Source organism: Monodelphis domestica, chromosome 5 (assembly GCF_027887165.1).
Source record: "Monodelphis domestica isolate mMonDom1 chromosome 5, mMonDom1.pri, whole genome shotgun sequence".
In the NCBI taxonomy this organism is placed as follows: Eukaryota; Metazoa; Chordata; class Mammalia; order Didelphimorphia; family Didelphidae; genus Monodelphis; species Monodelphis domestica.
This window is the reverse complement of record NC_077231.1, coordinates 25,213,793-25,229,290: the sequence shown is the minus strand read 5'-3', so window position 1 is coordinate 25,229,290 and position 15,498 is coordinate 25,213,793. Positions and strand designations below refer to the sequence as shown.

Here is a 15,498-nt window from a genome sequence, read left to right as displayed (position 1 = left end):
CACTGTGTCCATCTGTCCCTTGGGGGCTCCATCACATGAGGCTGTGCTTCCTCATCAGACAATGGAACTCTGTGTAGGAGGGGCGTTGGGGTTAGAATGGGCAAGGGGCCAGAGCCTCCCTTTGGGCCTGGACCTTATGCCCCCCTCCTGCTGACAATGGGAGGAGGGGTCTTAAGGAGGGTGGACAGGACGCCAGGCCCGATAAGAAGTAAAGGAAACAATAGTAGGAATTGAAGCCAAGAGAGGCCGCCCTAGCCCCACCCGACCCCCAGGGTTTTGGGGCCAGGGACTTTGGGGGGCCAGAGGGTGAGTGGTGGCAGTCTTAGGGGTTCTTGGGTCTGGGAGTTTCAGAGGCTGGCATGGTTGGAGCAGAAGTCGGGTTGTGGACCTAGGTTGGTCGTTCAGGGAGGTGGGGAAAGGGGTTTTTATGGAGGACCAAGAATGGAGTCCACGAGTCCGGGTCTAGGGAAAGCTGAAAGTTATCTTCAGTGGTTCTTGGGCCTCTCCTCATTTCCCCAAAGTAAAATCCAAGCAGGGAGAAATTCGAATCAGGGTCAGACGGCCCAAGGGACAGTTTCTTCTCTACAGTCACACTTAAACTTTAATAAAAGAAATCCTACTCAAATTGGTGACTCGGTCAATCAAAACCAACATGGCCCACGTCACCTTACCTGTCCATTGGGCATCAGTCCTCATAAAATCGAGCTTGGTGCCCACTCCCTTGCCCTCCCCCCAGCTATGTAGGGGAGGCCTTTGAGACTGTTCTTCTCTGACCCTTTGTCTCTGAATTTGGGGCATGGACTGGGAGTGGACCAATGATTTCCCCCTCCTTTTCCTCTCGGGAAAATTATGGCTGCGTGGGGAGATGGGAGTGGGGGGGAGGATATCTGAACTGCTCCCTTCTCAGAGTTCCTGTTCGTCTCCCTTTCAAAGAAAAGAGAAATGCATGGGGACCTCTATTCTTCTTGGGCAGCCCCTATTTCTCTATCTACGATGACTGAAGTTTGGGGGAAGGACTGGGAGAGTAGGACAACATTTGTACCACTCTCCCCCTCTTCCCCTAGAGCAGTTCTCCAGGATCTCTTCCCGCCCCTAGATAGGACTCCCGGGGGAAATGTACCCCTCCCTAGCCCTTGATTGTATGGTGCTCCGAGAAGGCGGAGCTAGGGGGTCCCCACCCCCCAACATTGGGCGGGGTTCTATGGTCCAGGATGGAGGGGTACATAAGTCCTGACTGCAGGAGGAGGGTAGAGCAGGGCAGGATGAGTGAGTCGGCTAGCACTGTGTCCTGTCCGGTGTTGGGAGAGGAGTCGGACCCCGTGGCCAGTCCGGGGTCCGAAGCAGTGTCTGGCGTCCTGAGTCCTCTTACTGAGGCACTGTTCCAGAGTCACTTTGGGGGCGCCGAGCAGGGTCTAGATCCTTTCCCCGACCAGCTGCTACGAGGCTTTCGGGACAAGCTGTTCCGGACCTGCTCCAAGAGGGAGGCGTGGAGGCTTCTCCGGGCCCGGTTCCCTCCCTTAACCTGGCTGCCCTGGTATCCCTGGAGGACCTGGTTGCTCGGAGACGCGGTAGCCGGAGTCACCGTGGGCGTAGTGCATGTACCGCAGGGTGAGGGGACTGTCAGCCCTAGAAGGATCTTCTGGGGGAAGGCGGGAAGTTGGGGGGAGTTGAGCCCACAAGCAGGCGGCGGGGAATCAGGAGACTGGAGACGTATCCAGGAGGATGAGGCGCAGGGAACCTAGATGAGTGTGCAGCCCCTTTGACAACCCCATCCCTCCAGGCTTGGGGGATGGGATAATTGAGCTTTAGGGGCCACCTTGCAGCAGATCCTTTAGCTTCCTCTTTCCCTCCCCCCCCCCCCAAACCTTGGAGAAGTCATTTACCTGTTCTGGCTGAGGGAATTGTCAAGAAGCCCAAGGGTGCCTCCCTGGGCTCTTTCAGGACTCGGATCAGTAAGCTTAATCCACACTGTGGGTCCTACTGAGCAGGCTGGCTATCGGTACCCATTTAAGCATACTTAAGAGATCCTTAAGATCAGGGCCAAATTTCTCCTTTTGTTGAGAGCAGGGGACAAGAAGCCTCTGACGTTTGATGTGACTGAATACCCTAAAGTGGCCCTTACATCTCTCCCCCTGCCAGGCATGGCCTTTGCTCTCCTAACCTCGGTGCCTCCTGTGTTTGGACTATATACCTCCTTTTTTCCTGTTCTCATTTACACCTTTCTGGGCACTGGAAGACATCTGTCCACTGGTGAGTGACAGAGACCCTCCCACGCCAAGCCCTTAACCCCACTTGCGTTCCACTGTAGTTCCTAGGGAGAGTAGAAATGGGTGGCAATGTCATCCTTACTAGGCAGAGTTCCTTGGGACCATTTCCACCCAGGCTGACTCTCCTGTGGTCCGTTGGTCCCGTGAACCTCCCTGGGGATTGTGGTGCCCAAACGCATTACAGAATTGTATTTTCTTTCCTTGATATTTCTATATAGCTTAAAATGAACACCAAAGTCGGCCTTTCTGGGTCTCTGAAGCAAGCGGCATTGCCAGTCAGGCCCAGGGCCCTTCCTAGATTTTCTCCCTCTGAATCCCCAAACCCTTAAATGTAGATGCAAGTCGCAGAACTTTTAGGTCTTTCCTCCTCCTTGCCGCCAGCTGGTGGCGCCACCTCTATCTCGTTTGATGGTTGCTCCCCTGTGGCTCTGCCAAGTCCCTCCAGTAGCTGGGTGGGGAGAGGGGACGGAGGGAGGATTATTCAGTGGGTAAAGGTAGAGAAGAGGCTCCCCGATTTCTGCACCCAAGATTTGACCCTTCCCTGTAATCTTCCCTATCTCCCTCTGAAATCCCGCCCCCCCCCCCCTTCTTATTGCAGGGACCTTTGCAGTACTCAGCCTTATGACAGGTTCAGCAGTAGAGAGCCTGGTCCCAGAGGCCCCCGGGGGCAACCTGAGCGCGACTGAGAGAATGCAGCTGGACCTGCAGAGGGTCGGGGCGGCGGCGGCAATTGCCTTCTGGAGCGGGGTGCTGATGGTGAGGGAGGAGGGGGAGGTCAACAGGAAAACTGGGGGCGGGGAACGGGATGCCCAGGGACCTGCTTTAGGTGAGCAGGTAGGAAAAGACCCGGGGTATGGGGAAGAATGTTGAAGGGGGAGGAGAAAGAGAGCCCAGAGATCAGGTCTCCGGTGAGTGGGTGGGTGGGGGCATCTCCTTAGGGATCCCAGACTGCCATTTCCCTCCCCAACCTCTTTGGCGTGAAGAACCACAGTAGAAGAGAGTGATGGAAAGAGATGCGAATGACCTTCCGCATTTCCTTGGCCCCCTCCTCTTGCCACCCCAACAACTCCCACACTTCCTCCATTCCTCCGCCCCTGGCAGCTAGGGATGTTCGCGTTGCAGCTCGGCTTCCTGTCCACCTTCCTGTCGGAACCCGTGGTCAAGGCTCTCACCAGTGGGGCCGCGGTGCACGTGCTTGTGTCCCAGCTGCAGAGCCTCTTAGGATTGCCCTTCCCCCGGCAGATCGGCTTCTTTGCTCTCTTCAAGGTGGAGAAGAAGGAAGGGGCTTCAGGGACTCTGAGGAAGGAGATGCCGTGTGTTGGGGCGGTTCTGGGCTGGGAGGAGGGGGAACGTGAGTCTAGGTGGATCTGGAGAGCTGGAAGTTTGGCTAGAACGATGGTGTGGGGTGGAAAAGAGCCGAGGGGAGGGCTGTGTCAGGGGTGAAGGGAGAGACACCCCGCTAATACGCCCCTCCACCGCAGACGCTGGCCGCGGTGCTTACTGCACTGCCACAAAGCAGTCCGGCTGAACTGACCATCTCGGCCCTTAGTTTGGCGCTCCTGGTGCCAGTCAAAGAACTGAACGTGAGATTTCGAGACAGGCTGCCTACCCCTATCCCAGGAGAGGTCTTCATGGTGAGAGGACTGCTCTTCTCTCTCCCCTGAGATCCTCTCGGATCCTCTCGGATCTGCAGCCTAAAATGAGACCTAGCGGTTCCCTCCTGAAGAAGCTCCATCCCTCCTCTTCCTCCTCAGGTGCTCTTGGCCTCTCTTCTCTGTTTTACCTCTTCTCTGGACACGAGATACAATGTACAAATCGTTGGGTCACTGCCAGTTGGGTGAGACAGAAAAGACTCCTGGCCCCCTCCTTCCCAGTGTTGCCTTTCTATCCCCAACCCTTCTCCCACTCAAGAATACATCCCTCTTTCCAGCTTCCCCAGACTCCAAGGCTGCCTGCCTTCTAACCCATCCTGACAGTTCCTCAACTCAAATCTTGTCCCTCAGACTCTTCAAAGGAGTCTCCTGCCTTCAGACCACTTCCATTCTGACTACAATTAGTTCTGCCACAAATCTCTTCTTCTCCAGGTTCCCCCAACCATTGATACCATCTCTGTCTACTGTGCCCCTGGTTCTTGCCTACTCCCTTCCAATCGCACTGGTTACTTTTGCTGTGTCGGTGTCTCTGGCTTCAATCTATGCAGACAAGCACAGCTATACCATCGATCCCAACCAGGTGTGCCTCAGAGCTCTCTCTTCGACCACCCTCATCTGATCCTGGTCTGATTAAAAGCCACTCATCCTAACCCTAATACTCCCCTCGCCTCCAGGAGCTCCTGGCTCATGGTATCTCCAACCTAGTCTCCTCACTCTTCTCCTGCTTCCCCAACTCAGCCTCATTGGCTACAACCAGTTTGCTAGTGGATGCAGGGGGCCACACACAGGTAAGGGTGGAGAGCACCAAGGACTGGAGAGGGACACCACCTAAGTGAGGGGGATGGGGGATTTTTAGGTCAAAGAATGAAGCAGATAGAGGGGTTGGTATATCTAGATAGGAAGAAATGAAAGAGAATGGGGAACCATCCAAGTCAGGGGAAAGGGAGGCTGCAAGAAGATGTCCACAGGTTTCAGGAAGTTTATGGCCTTACATTCTTCCTTTCTTTCTAGCTTGCAGGCTTCTTCTCCTGTGCAATTGTCTTATCCGTGCTCCTGTGGTTGGGGCCTCTTTTCTACTATTTGCCCAAGGTAGTGAGTTAATTGTGGGACAGGTTGAAGAGAGAGACATACTGAGATGCAGGAAAGACACTGAGCTCTTTTCTTCCCAATCCCAGGCTGTCCTTGCCTGCATCAACATTTCCAGCATGCGCCAGATGTTCTTCCAGATGCAGGAGCTGCCCCAGCTGTGGCACATCAGCAAGATGGATTTTGTGAGAGACTGCATCAGGGTCCCTCGGCCGCCCCCAACTCAGATGAATTCAGTTCAACACAAATCAACAAAACCTTTCCCCTAGCTAATTGTGATTGTTCCTGGTACCACCTCCCTTTTTAAACTGAGTCCTAACTGAACTTTTGGTTTACCAAAGAGAAGAAAGATGGGGGGGGAGGTTAAAACTCTTCCAGGGGCCAAGATGGCCCCAGAGTTGTAGTTGTCCCACTCTAAGCTTCCTTGCCTGTACAACTGCTGCACCCCTTCATGAACAAACTCACCCCTCCCATTCCAAACCTCTCATTTCCTCTACTCACTTCCTTCCCTCCTGACCCCAAAGCCCTGACCTAACAGTCACCGAGCCCTGGATTCCTTAGCTTGATGTGCTGGTCACCCATTACTTCCTTGTGTTTGCTCTTTCTCCACCCATGTTTGACAGACTGTGTGGCTGGTCACATGGGTCGCTGTAGTGACTTTGAGTGTGGACTTGGGCCTCGCCATAGGTGTTATCTTCTCCATGATGACTGTAGTTTGCCGAACACAGAGGTAGGGCATGGAGGGGGAGCTTTAAACTTGCCAGATAATTAGATCTGAATATGTCATACTTTCCTAAATGAACATCTTCCCTTTTCTTCCTTTTTTCTTTTGTAATTTTATCCCCCCTCCCCCAATCACATTGGAAAAAGAATTTCAAGGTTTGAATTCTTTCCTTCCCTTCCCCTACCCACCCCACCCTAAGACAGTAAGCAATCTCATATAGATTTTACATATACAATCACGGAAAAAGTTTTCTATATTAATCCTTTTGTGGAAAGAAATTTGAACCTCCCCAAATTAAGAAAGTGGAAAAAAATTTGCTTTGGTTTCAATTCCATCAGTTCCTTCTTGGGAAGCAGATGGCATTTTTCATCATGAATCCTTTGGGATTGTTTTAGATCACTGTATTGCTGAAAATAGCCACCGTTGCTCATTGTACGGTATTTTTGTCACTGTATAATGTTCTCCTGGTTCCACTCATTCCATTCTGCTTCAGTTCATGCAAGTCTTTTTAGGTTTCTCTGGGCTTCTGCTCATCATTTCTAATAGCACAATAGTATTTCATTATAATCTTATATTATACTTTGGGCATAGGTCCAAATTGTTCTCCAGAGTGGTTGAATTAGTTTACAAATCCCTCAGCAGAATATTAGTGTCTCAATTTTCCCACATCCCCTCCAAGATTTGTCATTTTCCATTTCTATCATAATAGCCAATCTGAAAAGTAGGGATGGTACCTCAGAATTGTTTTATAATAGTGATTTAGAGCATTTTTTTTTGGCACAACTATAGAGAGCTTTAATTACTTTGTTCATATCCTTTGACCATTGATTAATTGAGGAATGACTTGTATTCTTATACATTTGACTCATTTTTCTATCTATCTAAGAAAGAAGCCTTTATAAGAGAGACTTGTAAAAAAAATTAAGCAGTTATGATTATTGGATATTATTTTCCATTCTATTTCTTCCTGTTTAGTTTTTGACCACCACCTTCCCCAATTTGCCCTATTTTCTATCAGCCCCACCTTACTTCTCTGATCCCTTCCCCTCCTACTTATAGGGTAAGAGAAATTTCTATACCTAATTGATTGTGTGTGTTCTTCAGTTAATTTCAATGACAGTGAATGTTCCTCCCCATCTCCCTTATCTTCACCTCCACTATAAAAGCTTTCATGTCTCTTTTATGTGTAATAATTTACTCCAATCTATTTTTACTTTCCCCCTTTCCCCAATGCATTCTTCTTTCTCCTGCCTTTTTTTATATTATCCCAACATATTCAACTCACAGCTTTGCCCTCTTTCTATGAATGCTCCTTCTTATTACCCTAATAAATGATAAAGTTCTTAGGAGTTAGAAGAATAATTTTCCCATGTAGAGATGCAGTTTAACCTTATTGAATGTCTTTTGATTTCTCTTTCTTGTTTATCTTTTCACACTTCTCTTCATTCAGTCTTATATTTGAGAATCAAATTTTCCCTTTGGCTCTGATCTTTTTATAAGGAATGTTTGAAAGACTTTCATTTCATTGAATACCCAATTTTGCTCCTGAAGGATTATGCTTTGTTTTGCTGAGTAAGTGATTCTTGGTTGAAGTCCTAGTTCCTTTGCCTTTTGGAATTCACATTCCAGGTCCTCTGATCCTCTAATATAGAAGCTGCTAAATCTTGTGTTATCTTGACTGTGGACCCACAATATTTGAACTATTTCTTGTTGGCTTTCAATGTTTTTTCCTTCACCTGGAATTTGGTTATAATATCCCTTGGAATTATTCTTTTGGGACCTCTTTCAGGAGGTGATTAGTGGATTTTTTCTATTCTAACTTACCCTCTGGTTCTTGAATTTCAAGGAAGTTTTCCTTGACAATGTCTTGAAAGATGATATTTAAGCTTTTTTTAAAAAAAATAAAAATTCATACCTTCCATCTTAGAATCATAGCTAGGAAGTATCTGAGGCCAAATTTGAACCTAGGACCTCCCATCTCTAGGCCTGGATCTCAATCCACTGAGCAACCCAACTGCCTTCAAGCTTTTTTTTTTTTAAATCATGAATTTCAGGTGGACCAATAATTTGTAGATAATCTCTCCTAGATTTATTTTCTAGGTCAGTTGATTTTTCAATGAGATATTTCAAATTTTCCTTTTTTTTTTTAACTATTCTTTTGACTTTGCTTCTTGATGTCTCACGGAGTCATTAGCTTTCATTTAGGCAGTTCTAATTTTTAATGAATGATTTTCTTGAGTGAGCATGTGTACCTCCTTTTCCATTTGGCCAATTCTACTTCCTCTTACCCTGCCCCAAACCTTTATCTTTCACCAAAACTATGTATTGGTTGCAAGACAGAAGAATGGTAAAGGCTAGGCAATGGGGGTTAAGTGCTCAGGGTCACAAAATTAGGAAGTGTCTGAGGCTACATTTGAACCCAGGACCCCCTGTCTTTAGATCTGGTTCTCAATCCAACAATTCTACTTTTAAAAGAATTCCTTTCCTGTACTTCTTTTTCCATATGGCCAATTCTGCTTCTTTAGGAGAATTTCTTTCTCTTCTCTAGGACCTTTACTGATTTTTCCATTACTTCAACTTCTTTTTAGTGACTTCCCCTCCAGATATATTGGTGTAGTCACTGGGTATACTATTCTTTTATTCCTGCTCATTTCCCTCTATTTCAGTTCATGCAAGTCTTTCAAATCTTATATTCAGCACTTCTTGGTGAACCATCATTTATCTATATCTACTTCTATATATTTAAAACCCTTACCTTCTGTCTTAAAATTGATACTAGGTATTGGGCTAGGCAGCTGGCATTAAGTGACTTGCCCAAGGTCCCACATCTAGGGAGTGTGTGAATATAGTTTTGCACCTAGGACCTCCTGTATCCAAGCCTGGCTCTCTATCTATGAGTTCCCCCTCCATTTCCTTTTTTTGTTTTGCTTAATTCTTACCTTCTATCTTAAAATTAATACTGTGTATTGGTTCTAAGGCAGAAGAGCAATAGGGATTAGGCAATGGGGGTTAAGTGACTTGCCTAGGGTCACACATCTAGGAAGAGTCTGAGGCCAGATCTGAACCTAGGATCTCCCATCTCTGAACCCCATTTCCTTTTAATATTCCCTCTCCAAGAACAGAAGCTCCCTTCATAGTCTGACCTTGCATGTAACCCTCCCCCACAGGGCTGCTCTGTGTCCAGAGTGCTCCCTTTCCCTCCCACCCCCACCTAAGGGGGTTTCTTCCCTCAGGGGGCTTCTCTACTCTAACCATTTCGCCACAGCTTAGCTCAGCTTCTCTTTCTGTGCCTGATGCACAACAATATTCCTTTCTATTCTTGAACCGAAGTTTCTCCAGGAATTCTACAAATAATGGATATCCACATTATTTTCCATTCTTGACCCACTCATTTTAGCATATGTCAATAGAGCAGACATTTAGCTGTCATTTAGCATCACTTGCTATGTGTTTGGCACTGTGCTAAGTGCTGGAGGAAAGGAAGAAGGACAAAAACCAGCCCTTGCTGGTTTGGTTCAGCCCTTGAGTCATTCATGGTCTAAGAGGGGAGACGACATGCCAACAGTTGTGAAAGGACAAGATATATGCAGAGTAAAGGGAAGGGAGTCTTCAAGGGAAGGCACTAGCGTTGGAGGGCACTGGAGAGGCTTCTTTCAAAAGGTGGGACTTTAACTGACCCTTGAAGGGGAGCAGGAGGTGACGAAGAGCATTCCCAGGATGGGTGAAAGCCAGCCAGTGAAAAACACTTGGGAGTGTCATATATGGGGAAGAGCAAGGAGGCTAGGCTAGTGTCACTGGATTGAAGAGTACAAGGAAGACAGGAGAGAGGAAGGAAACTGCAAAGAGAGGAGGGACCAGGTCTGCAGGGTTTTTCCAAGGCAAACAGAGAGCCCTCTTTTTGATCCTCAAGGTGACGGGTACAAACTGGCGTTTGTTCAATTGGGAGGGTGATGTGGTCAACCTTTAGGACGATCAGTTTGGCAGCTTCGTGGAAAATGGGTTGGAGTGGTGAGAGGCTTAAGGCAGGAGTCCAACCTGCAGGCAAGCTACAGTCAAGGCACTGGGGTGATGGAAATGTCGGAGGAGAGAAGGGATCCTACAGTGGAGATGTTTCAAAAGTAGAAACTGCAGGATTTGGCAACGTATTGGATATTGGGGGGTAAGAAATGGTGGGGAGACGATGACACCTAGATTTTAAGTCTGGGTTACTGGAACAATGGCGGTGGCCTTGACAATAGTAGAGTCTCAAATGAAATAATGGATGTAAAGCACTTTGCAAACCCGAAATTCCAGGCAATTCGTTGTTTTTATTAGCCCAGTCTTTAATCTAGTGATGATTTCATTCTCTGAGGCTTCTGCTGCCCTCCTGCTTAGCTCAAATAATGTTCAAAGAGCAATACACAGGTATACTGGTAAATGTTTAACCTTTAGGCTCTGGGAATGATGAGAGTGGCAGGTGTACACACTCACTCTTAAGTTTAATCTGTATTATTAACAGTTTCTTAGACAATCAGCCAAACAATATATCAAGCCTGATTTCTGAGGGGTAAATACTCACACCTGGGGCACGTAGATGGCTCAGTGGATGGAGAGCCAGGAGATCTGAGTTCAGTCTGGCCTCAGACTTCCTAGCAGCCCCCATTGGGTGGCCCTTATCGCTTAGTCTACTTAGACTCCAAGGGAGAGACCAACGGTCTCTTGTACTAGTCAGAGCCGGCTCCAGGACACTTCTAATATGGAAACTAGAAAGAAGACAAGGTTTTGGAGGAAAGACACCGAGTTCAGGTTTTGACAAGCTGGGCTTCTGGATTTGATTCCCTTTGAGAGTAGAACTCCTGCTCGACAGATGTGGCTCGTTTTGCATCTTTTGACCACTCTCCTCCCCATCTGATCCCCAGGATACAGGGTCTGGTGCTCGGACAAGTAAAGGGAAGAGAGCTCTTCTGTCCAGTCAGAGAAAGTTCTAAGGTAGGCAAGAGGAAGTGGAGAGAAGGAGGGGCGAATTATCTTATCATTCCATTGACTCTTTGATCCTGTCCAGCTCTGTCAGGTTCCTGGACTACGAATCTTCAGATACCCTGCACCCCTTTATTTTGGGACCAGAGGCAAGTTCCGTAGAACCATGGGACAGTTGCTGGGCCTGGAGAGGCGAGAAGAGGTGAGGAGGCAGGACCAGGTGAAAGTCTGGGGGGCAGGCCCAAGGGTAGAGAGCTAATGTATACTCATTGGAAACCAAGGCTGGTGACCTCTCTTTTCTTCTGCTAGGAACCTGCAAAGTTACATGGATCACCGGAGACAGGTAAGAGGAGAAAGTTAACTTGGGAAGACGGGGTGGCCCGAGAGAGACCATAAAGACACCACTGGCACTTCCAGGAGCGGAGCTTGTTCAAGTTGTCATTCTGGACTGCAGTGGTATCGTCTTTGTGGACGTAGCTGGAGCCCGGGAGCTGGTACAGGTCTGTTCACGCGTGTTGGGAAGGGTGGTTGGAGGGATGAATGGATTACTTTTTAAAACATTTTATTAAGCGCTTACTATGTTCCAAGCATGGTGCTGAGCGCCAAGAATACAAATAGAAATAGAAGACTGTCTCTGCCCTCAAGGGGCTTCCATTCTAATATGGAGACAACTAGGGAAACTCTGGCCAGGGAAGGATCTTTGATTTGGAAAGTTAAAAGAAATGGCGGGTGAGAGTAGCCAGGGTACGGATTGGCAGACTGGATTCTGTCCTGGAGCCATGACAGAGTTTATGTCATGAGGGTACCAGAACTGGAAAAAAGGAGTTGTAGGAGCCAAGAAGGGGTGACATGGCGGGGGAGGGAAGTGAATCATGGCTGAAGCTGGTCTTAATCCCAGGCAAGTCCTTTTCTAACCATCTTAAAACTCTTCCCCCCTTCCCTAGCTGGCTAGTCAGTGCAGTGCAGCCAGAATTCACCTCCTCTTGGCTCAGTGTAATGGTAAGATGCACAGCACTGGGGAGGACTGGAATGCTTTGAATTATGGGATGGGGATGAAGCGGAAGCCAGAGCTGGACCTTCAATCATCTTTTCCGTGGGCACAGCCCCTGTACTTCGGACACTAACCAGGGCTGGGCTCCTGGACGTATTGACTCCAGAGCAACTTTTTGTGAGCGTCCAAGATGCGGCTGCCCATGCACTGGAGAGTTTGGTAAAGATCTGGGTAGGAGGGGCTGATGGAAGGAAATGAGGGGGCCATGAAAAGGAAACTAGACCATGGGATAAGTAATGGTCCAGGGCGCAATGCATGAAGAAGGGCAATTGGGTGGTCCCAAAGTGAGGGAGCCTGGGAGGATGACTGGGATTCAAAAACTGATGAGGTAGATAGAGAGGAGGAGAATGGAAGTTGAAGGAAGGAGCAAGAGGGTGGACTAACCCTTTGTAAAGGAGGGCTCAAGTGGGGGTCTTTCAAAATAGAATTCCCTACCCAGCTTCCTTACCTGGACTCTCACTGGGGAGGATGATTATCAGTTCTCAGGCCCAGCATGCATAGGGAAGGGGAGGTGGGAGGATGGTCTCCAGAATGCTTTCCTTCACTCTCTCCTAACATGCCCTTCTCTTCACAGGAACCTCTGGCCTCAAAGACCTCCATGGTCTGGGTTTGAACCTGGCAGCTGTTTGTATTAGGAATCCCTGGAGCACTGCTCACATATAGTTAGGGAGAAATTATGACCACTGAGGGAAAAACCGGAGTGGGCGTCCCTTTTTATTTATGTTATCAATAAATAAAATTAGCTTTTCCATGATCACCATAAGTGCCAGCCCTTTCTAGCTTGGCTTGGGATCTGAACACTCCAACAGAAGTCTCTTAGAGACCCTTTTCCCCACCTTGATCCTGAAGAGACCAAACGGGCTCTGATTACAACGCTGCTGCCTCATTGGACAGCACCCCCCCCCCCAGACCTATCTCCAAGATCAAAATTCCCCTGGGGAGAACTGTGTATGCTTCATAGAATTCTGGCCTAGAGAAACAAAGAGGGAAGATGATGCATACCTGGAGCCTCTGCTCTCAAGGAGATTGGGCAGTCTCCACTTGGGGCTGGGTTCCATTTGGCTGTCCAGACTCTCAGACTCTTTGGCACTAGAAGGGTTTTTAAGGGTACCCTATTACTCTCTCCACAAGAACAGGGGATGGAGGGTAGCACTGATGAGGTGGGGCTGGCACTGAATTGGTCACAGCTCCAGTTGTACCTTTGGCCACTGAGGAGGTCGCCAGGACCCGTTCTCATCCTGGGTTTCGGTCAAGGTCCAAGAATGGGAAGGGTTGGATAGTCTTTGAACAGTTCTTGAGGGGCGAGTCACAGAGTTGATCAGCAGGGCAATTAACAGAAGTAGTGACTAGAGACTGCATACAGGTCTGTTCCGAGGGTTTTGTGTGAAGGAAATCATTGAAGGATGGAGGAGAGAATTGAAACTCTGGTGCCTTCTGTAGTCAGCAGGAACAGCCAGCAATTGAGGTAGGGGACAACAAGGCAGGAGGCAGGCTGGATGTCCCCTGGGTGAGAGCTGGCTAAGCAGGTGTGAAGGAGAGTCAGAGGGCTGAGAGGAAGTGTGACAAACCGAGTGGAGACAGGATTGCAGCCTCTCAACTTCCATGTTGGTGCTGGGTGGGGGGCCCGCATGGCTGCTGTGGAACATCAAGTAAACGGAGAAGCTTGATTAGGGAAATTCCCCTAAAAGCCATCTACCTCCACTCTCTCTTTCATCCTTCTCCCCTTCTCCTTTCTGATGAATAAAGATTGCAAATCTATGGCTAGACTAGTGTTTTTAATCATAACAGTTCCAGGGGCAGTTGGGCAGCCACTCTGTCCATCACATCAGCCAGTGGTTCCTGGGCCAGTCAGTCTGAGGACATGCACTGGAGACGATTTTTGAAGAAGAGCAGTTTGTGTTTGGCTATCTGGCTCTCGTCTGTGGCCCCCGGATAGCGATATTTGGCGTAGATCTCGGCCTCACTTCCCCAAGGTGCCCATGGCAGTTTCAGCTTCGATGCGTGATCCACCAAGACATCAGAGCACGAGCCTACTCGAAGGGAGCCAAGTCCATCCAGGAAAAACTCTGGGAGGGGGGAGAGAATAAGGGAGGAAGAAAAAAGAGGGAGACATGAGAGAGGCTTCCGGAAGAACAAGTCCACCAGTCGCGGCCAAGGTAGTGGGGGGCTTCCTGGTCTGTGTTCAAGGAAGGTTTTACCCTCAGGACCCTAGCTTGGATAACTGCGTCTGTTGTTTGAGCGTCGGATCCAATGGATAGGAAAGCAAGGTGCCGGGCAAAGTCCTTTGTAAATTGATGAGCTGCTGGAACAGCACCAGCAACAAAATGGGTGCCCCTCTTTGGGGCAGTGGCTGAACAGATCGGAGCCGATTAATAGAAAGCCAAACGATTTCAAGACAACAAATGAGGAATTCACAGAAATAGGAGAGCTGTCTGAACGTATGCCCAAGTAGAACCTGGGAAATGGTGGACACAGGCTGCTGCCTGGGACAAGATAAAGGAAAGGAACAATCAAGTCACGCTGAACATAAATGATGATGCCCAATACTGGCCCAAAGGAAGAGAAAAGGAAATGCACGCTGCTCCTTTCTCTGGAACATCCAGGGACTAAAGCTATGGGATGTTGCATAACCTGTCAGGAGGGTGGCTACAACCATTATCATTATTTGCTGTTACAAGGGAAGGCTCTCTGGGGCTAGAGTCCATCTGGAGAAGACCATGGTATTAAACACAAAACAACAACCAAAGGCATTGGCAAAATTTAAAAATCAACAAGACCTCCTCTTGGCTGGGACAGCCTTGCAACTGACCGATTGCTCTTGCCTAGACCTTGGGGGCAAGACGGGGGGAAGAAGAAGGAAAAATTCTTTGGGAGGAGATATCAGATTAGATCACTAGCTATCCCTCCTCTTGATTTTCCTCTCTCTCCCCTTGGAAGTCGAGTGTCTCCCACCTTGGTGACGAGAGTTGCTGGAGAGAGTTGCAATGCTGTCCTCCCTTGGAGGGTATTCTTCTCTTATAGGGAATACATGTTTAAATGCATGTATAGAAAACTATGCAGAAGGGCTTAATGGCTTCAGAGCTGGCCTCAGAGCCAAGAAGACTTGGATTCAAATCCTGCCTTTGACAAAGCCTGTCCTCTTAGGCCAATAATAACGTCTAGGTGCCCCTGGCAACTTTCTAAGGCTATATAAGTTGTAGAGTAGACACTGGGCGTTCCTGTACTGAAGAAAGCACAGGACTGGTTAAAAAAAAGGGGTGCCAGTGTCTATAAGCCATGGAGGTTACTAAATAGCAAGGAATGCTTTGGGACCTGGGGCACGGGGGGCTGGGAGGAGAGCTTCTGGAGACAGACTGAGCACACAAGGGGAAATGTCCTTGCCCAGATGGGGGAGGCACGAGCACACTCGAGACAAGGTCTAGAAACAGCTGAACCTTCCCTCTTCCACACTGGACAAACCTTACAAAAAGAGTCATGCTGGCTTTCGGGGGAAGTTTAATTCCCATCCACTGAACAACCGCTGAACAGAATGTAAGAGTTCAGAGAAACAGGAAGTCGTGCGAGCTGACGCAAGGTGAAATCAGGAAAGAGGAGCAGAAGCAAGGCTTTGAAATGATAATAGCCAAGCCTGGCTACAAGGAGACAAAAGGCTCCTTTCTCATTTCTTTGCCCAAAGTGGAGAGCTAAGGGGGAGGAACATCAAAGATCATGGAAAACAATCTGGATGGCTCAGTTAGTTCTTCTGAACTTTTCCCCTTCTAA

General features: G+C 48.4%; 2 protein-coding genes across 7 annotated transcripts in view; one reads left to right on the top strand and one right to left on the bottom strand.

Moving 5' to 3' along the window:
• The first annotated feature begins 1,245 nt into the window (after positions 1 to 1,245).
• Positions 1,246 to 13,500, top strand: LOC130454312 (solute carrier family 26 member 10-like). 3 transcript variants are annotated; one of them, XM_056797732.1, is made up of 18 exons: positions 1,246 to 1,608; positions 2,140 to 2,250; positions 2,866 to 3,023; positions 3,369 to 3,533; positions 3,749 to 3,901; positions 4,022 to 4,104; positions 4,352 to 4,499; positions 4,594 to 4,707; positions 4,931 to 5,008; positions 5,095 to 5,190; positions 5,629 to 5,735; positions 10,628 to 10,697; positions 10,771 to 10,887; positions 10,995 to 11,028; positions 11,103 to 11,185; positions 11,630 to 11,684; positions 11,789 to 11,895; positions 12,311 to 12,499. In XM_056797732.1, exons 1-18 carry the CDS (start codon positions 1,263 to 1,265, stop codon positions 12,347 to 12,349), a joined length of 2,064 nt encoding a protein of 687 aa, XP_056653710.1. In that variant the 5' UTR covers positions 1,246 to 1,262; the 3' UTR covers positions 12,350 to 12,499. The 3 variants fall into 3 exon arrangements, with proteins under 3 accessions (XP_056653710.1, XP_056653712.1, XP_056653711.1); XM_056797734.1 differs by lacking the exon at positions 12,311 to 12,499 and having other exon boundaries at positions 10,967 to 11,028; positions 11,789 to 11,867; XM_056797733.1 differs by having other exon boundaries at positions 10,967 to 11,028; positions 11,103 to 13,500.
• The window catches only part of B4GALNT1 (beta-1,4-N-acetyl-galactosaminyltransferase 1), a 20,251-nt gene continuing 15,983 nt past the window's right edge, over positions 11,231 to 15,498 (bottom strand). For all 4 annotated transcript variants that reach the window (XM_056797735.1, XM_056797736.1, XM_056797737.1 and 1 more), the window contains one exon: positions 11,231 to 13,802. In XM_056797735.1, coding sequence (XP_056653713.1) covers positions 13,585 to 13,802 — 218 coding nt within the window. In that variant the 3' untranslated portion in view covers positions 11,231 to 13,584. The remainder of the gene's footprint in view (positions 13,803 to 15,498) is intronic.

What these genes read in the sequence shown, in the direction of transcription:
- LOC130454312 (XM_056797732.1), top strand. Translation starts at nt 1,263, where the DNA reads ATGAGTGAGTCGGCTAGCACTGTGTCCTGTCCGGTGTTGGGAGAGGAG. An exon ending in TCCCAGGAGAGGTCTTCATG is followed by an intron (nt 3,902 to 4,021) that starts GTGAGAGGACTG and finishes CTTCCTCCTCAG; the next exon opens with GTGCTCTTGGCCTCTCTTCT. An exon ending in TTTTCTACTATTTGCCCAAG is followed by an intron (nt 5,009 to 5,094) that starts GTAGTGAGTTAA and finishes TCCCAATCCCAG; the next exon opens with GCTGTCCTTGCCTGCATCAA.